We start from the raw sequence: 12,543 nt of genomic DNA on the forward strand, positions 1-12,543 counted from the left end.
TATTTTTATCAAGTTAGAGGATTTCCAGGGGGCAAATCCTAGGATGGTAAAACTGTTGTGTTTTGTAATTTAATTATAATCCCAGTCTTGTTTAGGCACTGAAACCACAATCTGTATACTTTTTTCCGGGCATCTTGCCAGTTCCCACACATTATCAAGAGTTTAGTGGGAACAGCTGTAGGCTGAAAATGTATACCAAGTCACTCAGGCGTGCAGCTAGGGCTAGAGAATCAGGGTGGTTACACCAAAATACACTTCTAACAAAAAAACATGGGCACACTTAGCCCTTAAAGTGAATGTAGCTAACAAACTAATTCCATACATTGTCCAGTCCATTCACTATATAGGTCTCAAATATGTAGTATTAATGAATAATCATCTGCTGTCCAAAACACTCTCCAGAGATGGGAATCCATGCCCAGACAGTGAACAGGGGGATTCATTCATGTGGAAATATAAAGCAAATATATACTAGCATTATACTTTGATATAGTGTCCTTTACCTTATGGGTATCTGCTATTATTCTGGGTGTGTTTGCTTCTCATTACACTGAACAGTAGTGACATCTTGTGGTTCAACACGTGACCTACATACACTCGGTTATCCGTTACTCAGACACACGTCAGTCGCGTTTTACCGCCCTTATATTAAGAATGAAATCAATCCCCATTATACATATGTAACAAATGAATGTCTCCAATCTCTCTAATGTCAAATCAGTCTGTCTTATATTGCGCCGTTACACAGCGTTTCCTCCAGTTTCACCTGATGAAAATGCAGCCAAAACAAAGTGAACGAGACAAGCTAGGAGAATGTAACAGTTAATCATTAAACAGTTCTAGACACTAGGATGTATTTTTGTTTTTATCTGTGATCTTTAGTTGTTTTTGTGGCCTATCAAGCTGATTTAAGAAGCTGACTGTGACGTACAGTGAAGTACAAGAAATACAAATGCTGTCAACACATAATGAATGATTTTAAATATGTTCTCTTAATAAACCGCAAATGAAATATATCGTGAGCAAGAACAGAACAGAACCCAAATGCATTTCTATATGCATCACATCATGTTACGTAATTAAACTGGAGGTAAATAAAAAATATTTCATGTAAAAGTGTGGCTGTTTTACTTAATATAGGGGGCTGTGTGGTCCAGTGGCTAAAGAAAAGGGGCTTGTAACCAGGAGGTTTCCGGTTCAAATCCCACCTCAGCCACTGACTCATTGTGTGACCCTGAGCAAGTCATTTAACCTCCTTGTGCTCCGTCTTTCGGGTGAGACGTAGCTGTAAGTGACTCTGCAGCTGATGCATAGTTCACACACCCTAGTCTCTGTAAGTCGCCTTGGATAAAGGCGTCTGCTAAATAAACAAATTATATATATATATATATATATATATATATATATATATATATATATATATATATATATATATATATATGTACTGAAAGGTAATAGGGGTGTACTGTATTACTAGGACCAAAACAAGAGCTTATTTTGTTTCCCTTCTCTGCCACAGGGACCAAGTATATTTTGTTGCTGTACTCTTTGGACGACGGGAGAAATTAATCTTTTAATTTAGAGAGACATACTGCAGGTGGCGCCCATCGTCTTTAAAATGCGTAAGGTTGGGGGGGGTGCTCGCAAGGTGGCGCTGTAACCTAGCAGGCGCGCTGTTCTCGTTTGGTACAGTTTCACAGCTGCAGGAAGCGGTGTGCTGTGGGATGACACTCTGATAGGAAGTACTTCTTACCATATTTACTACATTTCTGGTTACATTTTAAACGACAATACTACATTGTACGAGATTGGAAGCGCCGGGCCCGAGTGGTTTAATTGTTTTTAGGAAATTACATTTCTTTCGGATTGTGTTATCCACATGTGTCGGTTTCCTGTTTAGTTTCTTCAGTGAGTATTTTTCTATTTTGGTAAGAAGAATACTGAATTAGATTAAATATGAATAAAGGACCGGGTTTGCGTCTTGCCAAGCAGCCAAACAAAGGTCTTTGTCAAAACAGTTCAAACGCGAAATGCGTGTCCCAGTTCGAAGAGGAGCTGCGGTTGCCTTTTTCCGACTTTATAAATAAGTTGGACAGGAGCATTAATATCGGCGTGTCTTTTTCTGAAGAAGAAAGAGACTGCACCATCGATTACACGGTGAAAACCGCTGTCGAGACTGTCGTTCATGTCATTAAAAAACTCGACAACGCCAGGATTCACAACCTACAGATGAGGACGTCTGAAAAGGAGAAAGAAAACGAACTCCTGCGGGTGAGATTGGAAACCACCGAGAAGGAAATGCTAGCGATGCGGCAGTATATAAACAGCGTGCATTCAAATATGAAGCCTTCTCCGGTAAACACACATTTAAATGTAACGTGCACTCAAATCGATAACGCCCGGCTTATCAATCCGGACAGTGTGCAAATCGGTAGCCGACATCGCAGTGAAGCAGGTCCGTCAAAGGGACAGAAAGAGTGCCAGTATGGATTTGAGAGTAATCCTGTAAATCGGGGCTTAAACTACAGTTCAACAACAGATAATATATGCGAGAAGAGGCTTGGCACATGGACAAGACATGAAAGCGCATGGGGAAGCGAGGGAACAGGTAAATCATGTCTACTTTTTATATTCCTGTGTGTATTTAACTGTACATTGCGTGTGGGGAAAGAGAGGGGACAGGTAAACACTATTTTTATATTCCTATTGTGTTTTTAACTGTACATTGTTATTGAAAGTTAGAGCACAGCTTTTTAAAAATAGTTTTAGTAGAAGAACGTAAAAAGCATACGAATGATTTTAGAGAATTATTTAGGCTAATTTGTTACACCCTGTTTACTCTATATGGTGACGATATGTTTTTGACATGTTTATTGAATTAGGCTTAACGGTGTTTCAGAAATGTTCAGAGTCGAACATGACCGTGTATTTGCTCCTGTAACGGTATGTAATGCCTGCATTAAGCGCAAAATAACTTATTGCCAGTTTTATAAAATGTCACTTTATTTTGTTATCACAATTACCATTGAAAACTACATTTTATATAATATATGAATGGATTTCGAGGCTATTACCATCAGCTGATAAAGAACAGTTAGGATTGGTAAAAATATGTTAATGTGGTGATTTTATTTATTGCATTTATATAGCGCTTTTTATACAGAAGTATCGCAAAGCACTGTACAGTACATAGCAGGAAAAAAAGAACAAACCACAATACATTTGTATAGCGTGTCACACATACAACTGCCACAATTTTAAAGTTACGTTAAAACCCACTAAGATAAGAAATCCATTTTATAAAAGTGTGTTTTTAGTCTTGACTTGGAAACTGTAACGGTCCCAGCTTCCCTGACAAACGAAGGCAGAGCATTCCATAATTTAGGAGCTCTACAAGAAAAAGCCCTGCCTCCTCCCGTGTTGCTTTTGCTGACCCTAGGAATAACAGCAGCCCCGCATCCTGTGATCTCAGAGTGCGGTTTGGAAGATACGGGGTCAGTAACTCCTGCAAATAACTAGGTGCTAATCCATTCAGGGCCTTGTAAGTTAACAGCAAAATCTTCAAATCAATTCTATACTGCACAGGGAGCCAGTGTAAAGAGGCCAGAACAGGGGTAATATGTTCACTTTTCCTGGTTTTAGTCAGAATTCTAGCAGCGGTATTCTGAACAAGCTGCAAGCGGGATACCACATGTTTTGGGACACCAGAAAAAAGTGCATTACAATAATACAATATAGGCTATGTGTTTAACTTTTAAGTGATCATAGCTAACAAAATAATTCTCTAAGTCAAGCACTACCATTCATTATATATACGCCATGACTGTACAGTTGTGATATTATGGGTCACATTATCAAAGCATTTACTCCAGTCTTTAACCTATCTTTTGAAAGTTAAAAATTAAACAGTAATTTACAAAACTGATAAACTTTAGAGTGCTTAAGTGATCGTGGATTATACTTAGATAGCTATTTGATACTAGTTTTCTAAAGTCAATAGAAATTTATTAACAACTGGAAAATATGGCCCACATATCTCATACTACACTTGGTTAAAGAAATCTCTGTTTGCAAGCCATGCTTTCAGAGAGGGTTAAACTTCCCCCACCCCATCAACATTTTCTTTCCTTTCATAAACTAACCTGCTCTCCCTATTTATTGACATGTTTTCAGCCAGTAACATGCTGTGACCCACAAGAAATAACCTAGGACGTGCATGTGCAAACAATTTCCTGTGTACAAGGCATGGTTAACTTTCTTCAACTTAGTGTAGTACCAGATATTATTTACATGGTTGCTTAAACATGTGTTTCTTTCAAAACTGCACATTTGTGACCTGCACGGAAGTGCAAAAAGATTTATGGATTTCGTTTGTTAGGTGCAGTCACTTTAAAGCAATAAAAAGGTGTATGTTAAACTTTTACAAGGAATAGAAAGCAGCTTGTTAAAGACTTTTTGTATCTTTGTAACAGGCCCAGAAAATATCAAATCTGTGTTGGAACCTCTTTGCATTAAGGAAGAAGTTTCGCTTCAAGATTGTTCTGAAATTCCAAGTGAAGTTCCCAAGCAGGTATCTGTACAGTGTGATGAAGATCCCTTACAGCAGGGATTATTTGGGAATCGATGTAATATTCCTGCACCGAAATCAGCTAACACTCAAGAAGAGGTCCCTGAGTTTGAGTCTGTTCAGATTAAAGAAGAGTCCCCTGAATTTGACACCGTACGCATCTCCTGGGAAGTGTCTGAAGAAAGCCATTTTAATGTACGGAAGGAGAACACTGCCTCGGGGTCTGAACAGTGCAACGCGCTCCTCTTTGATCAGGTGAATCCAGACAGGCATGGCAACAAAGAGAGTGGCAGTCACAGGATCACGGGAAGCTTTGAGCAAAACTTGGCTAACATTCAGAGGGGTGAAGAACCGATGTCTTCCACGTCCAATGTACTATGTAAGTAAAACTAAAAAGTCCCATAGTGACTGTATTAAAGCATAGGAGGCAGTGTGCTGAATTTCGGTACTAGCATAGACCATGAGGAACTCAATGATCCAATACAAAATGCCTGTAGGGGGCGCTTTTGCAGTCTGCATCATGTTTAATTTAAAGTTTCATTGCTTCATATTTCATTTTATTTATGTGTTCACCTTTACCTTGTCCTTTCATGGTGTTACAATCATTCTGGGTGGTTCTGGGTTCTGTTTTCTCCATAATGAGTTATCATTTTACTCTAACTCTGCCTTTATGGCTTTATAGATTCTTTGAGCTTGTCTAGAGAATTCTAACTTCCTTATAGACTTCCTCATTCCAAACCATGAGACTGTGATTCAGCAGCAGCCCCCTAAGGGCTTTGTTAATTGTGTTCTGCTTGTTCTGTACCTATACCTAAATACAGCATTGATTAGATAACCACCCGCAGTGTGGATACACTATGCAAGCCCTGTACAACAGACAGTGACAGCATTATACTGAGGATCCAAGAATGCAGCTTCATTGTGGCAAGTTTTCAATCTGGCTGGGCAATTGAGCTCAAACGGACACCCAGAGGGCTGACCTTTGTCCTTCAGGGGCCCGTCGCTTGCTGACATTTGGAGCTCTTGGTTGGAAAGAGGTGGTTTGCTTTGGGATCGGAGGACGACCTTCAAATCTTATTAGGTGGGTAGATACTGTGGTGAGGGAACACCATGGAGAAATACAACAAATCAAAATATGAAAAAGAAATCTGTCAGCTAAAGTTTTTCTTCCAGCAGATCCCTATATGTCTACATGTTATGCATTGTAACACTATTGAGTAAAGGGCTGTTTGAATAAGGATTATTTTTGGTTTCAGGCAGGTCTTTGGCAGCAGAGAAACAGCGGCGCTACAGGGAGAGACTAAAGGCAGACCCAGAAAGAGCAAGGGAACACCGGGAAAAGGATCTGATTAGGTATTTACAATGACTGTGAATCAGCATTTAACCACCTAGCTGCCCATTTATTTTATCAATATCCATATATATCTATATCTATATATCTATATAAATGGGTTGTAGGGTTGTACAAGAGCCAATCAAATCACGTGAAAGTTGCCTAACGGCTTCTACATTCACAGCGTTTTAAAAGTCAAAATACAGTAGCTGCATACATGTTTCACCCTTTTTGGGGCTCATCAGTACAGCGCAACTGTATTTTGACTTCAGAAAGGCTCAGGAGAGTAAGTAAAAACAAGTAGCTTTCGAGTTAAGGTGAGAGAAAGCAATACATTCAAAAACAAATGGGTTGTAGGGAGATATGCAAATAAAGCATTACAAGAGCCAATCAATTTGATATATATATATATATATAAATAATTAGGTCAAAGAGATTTTTTATTCTTAGCCCTCAAATATGCAATTTGGACAGTTTTCAAAACAATTTGCCTTATTTTTAAAAATACACACTTTTTTATTGTTCTATGAAAAACAGAAAAATATTTTCAAAAAAACATAAATAACAATGTGTTTAAAATTGTAACATTATCACAATATAAATCACAAAATAACACTTTCTTTCCAATGGCAGCATTATTCAAGTATGAATAATAGATAGATAGATAGATAGATAGATAGATAGATAGATAGATAGATGGAAATATAAATTGCAGCATTATAACAGTGCCTCAAAGTAATACCACTTTTTAGAAATTATTTTTTGTGCTATAGATTTCAAAGCAGACTCAGTTCAAACTCTCATCAATGCTAACGTCTTTATCTAGTACATATATATCCGAAAACCTGCATCGCAAATTTTCAAAAGCGTCAGGGTGTTTACCACATCAATACAGGGTGATTGATGTGGTAAACTCACTTTCTATCTTCTACAGTTTCAGGTTATATGCATTTGTATCTGTGAAGTGTACTTCATCAGCAGAATAAATCGGTTCTTTACCCGATATGTACCCAGTCATTCACTTAGATCACAGGACGCAGGTCTTTTAATTGTCCCAAGGGTGAATAAAATTAAAACGGGTGGAAGGGCTTTCTCACACAGAGCAGCACAGGTATAGAACGCCCTTCCTACCTTTGTTAGGGAGGCTGGGATTGCTACAGCTTTTAAATCTAGACTTATGTCTTCCTTCTGTACATTGGCCTTGCTTGTGTGCCTTTACTGTCTTTTTCAAACATTGTTTTCCTGTGTATTGTTTCTGTTTTTTGTATTGTATTTGACGATGCATTGTTGTTGCTGTACAGCACCTTGAGATGCTTTTGGTCTGAATGGCGCGTTTATAAATAAATTTTGATTTGGTTTGTCATATAACTCCCTGCACGCTATTCTCACAGGAGTGACAAATTTGGACTCGCTTGCGCTCCATGTGGAAATCAGGGGATAAGCAGCTTTGTGGTTAATAAGATTACAATAGCTGACATGTGGCATTCTTTTATAGGGCTAGGACAAATATTTGAATATTCAAACAAACACTGCTTTAAAAAAGCTATTTGTTCATATAACATCATTTATAAATGGCTGGATCAAAAAAAGATGCGATGGAAACGCATGCAAAATATATAACACACATTCTACTGTACAGAAGAGTGTTAAGTTTCATTGAAAGGTAATTTAAAGGAGCACCGGCTTTATTTAACTCTATTTGTGAACATACTGTTTTAGCACTTTTCTGTTTGGGCTCTATAGCTGCACTTCTGCCCATCTTCACAATTACTTTGCAATCACGTGAAGTGTGATTACTAGCAGTTTCTGAAGTCAACTGTCACTTTTCTATTTGACTTGTAGACTATACAGGGCTCCCCCTGCTTTGCCATTCATGTTGTTGATTGTGTTTTTGGAAAGTGTTGTGCTAATGCGGTAATCTGGGCTAATTTTGCATTGGGCAGGCTAGTAATACCTTTTGGCAGGAAACGTTCACGGCTACATTTATCACATGAACCTCATTACAAGTTCTTACAGTAATCCGTTTCTAGTTATTATTATTTTTTTTTTAAATGTTGTGGGATCCCAGAGTGGCTCCGATTCAGCATAATAAAGACCTTGTATGCAGGACACTCAATCAAAATGTGCTGTGTAAATGTCTTAACAATTCTATCAAAGCTTGGCAAGTAATGTTTAGATCGTTCTTTTTAAAGAAGTCTGTTACAGGGGTGTCCTGTTAATGTGTGGGTATCCCCTGAGAGACACAGAGGGTGGTGTTGAAACGCAGCTCAGGCGGCCAGGTTTTATTAAACAATTACACACAGTTGCAGTGGTAGGTGGCCACCACTAGGGTACCAGCAATGGTAGCCCTAGTGCGGGAGGACATGCACACAAGTGTACATAACTACAAATTGCAACATAAAACACTTTAAAAAAAAAACTAGGAAATATTTGGTCTACAGGCGGCCAAGCGCTACAGTGGTAGCCAGAGCCATCTGTCTAATACATACTGCTGTGGTGCGACAATGCAAAAATGTTGCAGCATTGCAATGCTGGTTTTTCAGATTAAATTAAATCTGCTGCATTTCATTAGTCCTGCAACCTGGTGGAACATGGGAGCTGAAGATGCATTAAACAAACCAGCAGAATGTGCTGAGGCCATTCGTGCATGTTTTCAGAGTGTTGCTAAAAGGCACATGGTTTGGAGTTCTGCTCCTAGTCGATTTGATTGTTCACACTCGTTCAAACTGGAGGAGTTAGTTATTGAACTAAAATCAATATAGCAATATAGCAAAAAGTGCTATACAAGTATAAATACCGCACAAAACACTGACCGATGTTTAAGCCTATTGGAGATCAGTCCAGCAAGAATCCAGTTATTTATTTTTTCCCCCAATTTGGAATGTCCAATTATGTTTTTCCTCCTCACCGCATCGAGTCCCCGCACATCAGACATTCTGAAGGCATGTGAGCATCCTCCGATCTCACAAGCCTAAAGCCAGAATCATTTTTACGCCGAGCAATCCAGAGCAGAGGTGGGCGGGCTGCCGATCCTGGAGAAGAGAGACCAGCCCTGCTTTTCATCCACTCTGAATGTGCTTGATGTCTGGCTAGTAGGTTTCGCTGTTGTGCGATGAGGAGTCCCTGCCGGTTTCCCATCCCCCACCCCAGGGAGCGTCAGAGCCAATGACTCCCCCTTCGAAGTCTCCAGTAAAGTTCAGCCTCTTTGCAGAGCCTGGACGCGAACCGACGCCATCCAAGCTGTGTGACTCATCCTGCGCTCCCGGTGGCAGCACTTTAACTGGATGAGCCACTCAGGGACCCCAGTCCTGTTAATTTTGTATTTGTTAATACTGCATATGCATGAAAGGTGGAAAAATGAAAACTCAGAGCGTTGAATTTAATAATGTACTGAAGTTCAACGATAATCGAAACTGCTTATATAGTCTTAAGATGGCAGTGGCACAGATCTTGCTAGTAATTAGGGTGTAGAAAATCAAAGTTATATGTTGTGCACATTTGTCATAACTTGTGTTCGATGAAAATACAGTAGGTCAGTGATTTATTCTGACGGGGCGGTATTATATATTTCGCTAAACCTATAATGTGCATAAATGTTTAATTTTGGGACAGCAGTGTGGAGTAGTGGTTAGGGCTCTGGACTCTTGACCAGAGGGTTGTGGGTTCAATCCCTGGTGGGGACACTGCTGCTGTACCCTTGAGCAAGGTACTTTACCTAGATTGCTCCAGTAAAAACCCAACTGTATAAATGGGTAATTGTATGTAAAAAAAAATAAAATAATGTGATATCTTGTAACAATTGTAAGTCGCCCTGGATAAGGGCGTCTGCTAAGAAATAAATAATAATAATAATAATAATAATAATAATTTAGCAGCTCAAAGTGAACCGCAGATGAAAAAACAAAAAAAACACAGATTCTATCACGTCCGCACTTTCCACCTGTAACGTGATAAACATTTACAGTGCAGATTATTTTGTATTATTTATAATAACTGTGCCGAATAGAAAGCGAATACCAGTGTTTACAAAGAGATTCCTAAATATTATTATTATTATTATTATTATTATTATTATTTATTTCTTAGCAGACGCCCTTATCCAGGGCGACTTACAATTGTTACAAGATATCACAATATTTTTACATACAATTACCCATTTTTACAGTTGGGTTTTTACTGGAGCAATCTAGGTAAAGTACCTTGCTCAAGGGTACAGCAGCAGTGTCCTCCACCTGGGATTGAACCCACAACCCTTCGGTCAAGAGTCCAGAGCCCTAACCACTACTCCACACTGCTGCCCTATACTGTCTCTTAATTCTGTGCGTTAAGATATGTTAAGAATTAAGAATTAAGCCAACTGTTTGTATTCAGTCCCAAACTGTTGTAAAAAATTATATATTAAATAAACGGGGGTGGGGGGGTGGGAAGAAATGTGTTAATCAGCTAATTCTGCCTTTTATTGCAACTGTGGTACCATTGAGTGAGCAGAAATTGTAAAGGGTTCCATCTTTAGCTGAAACCTCCAGACAGAAGGGATACAGTTAAAGAAAAGAAGATTGTTGTACAAAGCCCCTGCTGAGGGCCATACTATGTTGTAGCAGACAAGAACACGTACGCCTACTACAGTAAAGAAATTGTATTTGGTATTCTCGTCACTAGGTTTGGCTTAAATAGCCAATCTCGTGGAAAATGTGCGGCTACAGAGGAGCGGGGAAATCCAATGCTGTTGTTGGCAAGCAGCCTAAACTCGTGCTAGTACTACGACTAATAATAATAATAGCAATCGGCAAATTATTATTAATCCCCGTCATTAGTTTCCCGATCAAAATATGAGTAAAATAACAAATGATGAAATCTGTAAACTCTATCATTAAACTGAATTTCTATCCGAGCGAAATTGATTATTATTATTATTATTATTATTATTATTATTATTATTATTATTTATTTCTTAGCAGACGCCCTTATCCAGGGCTACTTACAGTTGTTACAAGATACCACATTATTTTTACATACACTGGAGCAATGTAGGTAAAGTACCTTGCTCAAGGGTACAGCAGCAGTGTCCCCACCGGGGATTGAACCCACAACCCTCCGGGGTCAAGAGTCCAGAGCCCTATCCACTACTCCACACTGCTGCCCCATTGATGCTAATTATATTCCAAAATTTTATTCCATTGCAGCTAAATATAGGTGTGCTATCATCATAAACGATTCCTTTTATTACTGGTTTTGTAAAAAGTAATACATTTATGTTGCTTTAACAAAATGTAACGAGGGGGGGGGCAGCAAACTAAATCATCATCGCTACGGCGTGTAATAGTCCAACTACGCCAGATCTTTAAACAGCAACTCAAATTTTTGGTTTTCCAATTTTACCTCATTAGGTACGGGATCAACGATGTGTTGAATCGGTAAAAAATAGTTCAGTTTCGAGTGCCTTTACAGAAGAGAAACTGTGGATTATATTTTTACCGTTTCAACAGATTTCTATCTAATTGATGCTTGTTCGATAACGAGATTCAATTGATGGTTAATTTGGTAATCGCTCCTTTGTTTCTCTTCGTTCAAACAGTTAAAATGTTTGTCTCTCACATTGCGGCAATGTTGGCTTGGATTCCTGTGAGTTTGAGTTTAAAACCCCACTTACACAGACAAGTGTGTTTGTAAGTGAAATAGTAGCTGGACCTGTTTGTAATTTAACAAGCCAGGCAGGTATAACAGGACAGGTTTGAAAGACAATAGCTGTCTGTGGGAAGGTAGGGGACCCAGAACTGTTCAAAGTTATTCTGTAAATAAAGAAGCGCTGTCACAATTTGTAATTATGTAAACATTTTTTTTACATTGTTACTGTAGAATTGTATTTACCCTACTTTTAGCAAACAATATAAAAATACTAAACTGAAATCATAAGCCCGTTTCTAAGTGTTACGTTTGAAATGTGTAATACTAATTAACTAATTGTTGAAATGATTGTTGCATAATAAAATGGTATTCACTTTTCTGTTTAATTGTACTGATTCACCGTGGTTTCGTTAACGAATCCAGTTTTTAGTGGATTCATTAATCAACAATATGTCTGCCCCTTCTCTTCAAAGCCACTTTGTTAGATTTGTAGAATTCATGAATCAAAAGATCAAAGGGTGACGTGATACAATCATGTATATCTACCTTGTAAAGAAGCTCAAAAGGCGAAATTCTTTTCTTCAAAAGAGCAATAAAATCAAAGGGGAGGGGCATAAATTTGTTCTGTAACACCTGTCTTAAAGGAGTGGGGGGGGGTGAAATCTCTTCACTTGACCTGGCTTAGACTGCGGGGGGGGGGGGGGGGGGGGGGGGTTCAGATGTGTACATGAATAGAAATGGCACAGGCTGGGGTGGGGTATGGTTTTGAGACTTTTACACATGAATAGAAATGATGGGGGTTAAACGGTACTGCATTGGGCATTGCACAATGCACATTTATATGCAGTTTGTTATAACAGTTTATTCTTTTGTGTATTGCAACATCGTCATTTTAAAATGTTGCATCCGGTTTTAATGGAAACATCGTATTGCAACTGTTTGTAATTGAGACACAGGCATTAATCAGGTTCTAAAATTTCTTAAGGATTGTTGTGACATTATTTAATTAAAAAAAAGC

General features: G+C 38.6%; 1 protein-coding gene across 11 annotated transcripts in view; it reads left to right on the forward strand.

Annotated features, from left to right (window-relative positions):
* Positions 1–1,659: 1,659 nt before the first annotated feature.
* LOC117962361 (uncharacterized) overlaps positions 1,660–12,543 on the forward strand; it is a 33,921-nt gene continuing 23,037 nt past the window's right edge. For all 11 annotated transcript variants that reach the window (XM_059006279.1, XM_059006281.1, XM_059006274.1 and 8 more), the window contains exons 1-3: positions 1,660–2,608; positions 4,473–4,946; positions 5,824–5,920. In XM_059006279.1, coding sequence (XP_058862262.1) covers positions 1,957–2,608; positions 4,473–4,946; positions 5,824–5,920 — 1,223 coding nt within the window. In that variant the 5' untranslated portion in view covers positions 1,660–1,956. The remainder of the gene's footprint in view (positions 2,609–4,472; positions 4,947–5,823; positions 5,921–12,543) is intronic.

The sequence above is a fragment of the Acipenser ruthenus genome, chromosome 32 (genome assembly GCF_902713425.1).
Source record: "Acipenser ruthenus chromosome 32, fAciRut3.2 maternal haplotype, whole genome shotgun sequence".
Lineage (NCBI taxonomy): Eukaryota > Metazoa > Chordata > Actinopteri > Acipenseriformes > Acipenseridae > Acipenser > Acipenser ruthenus.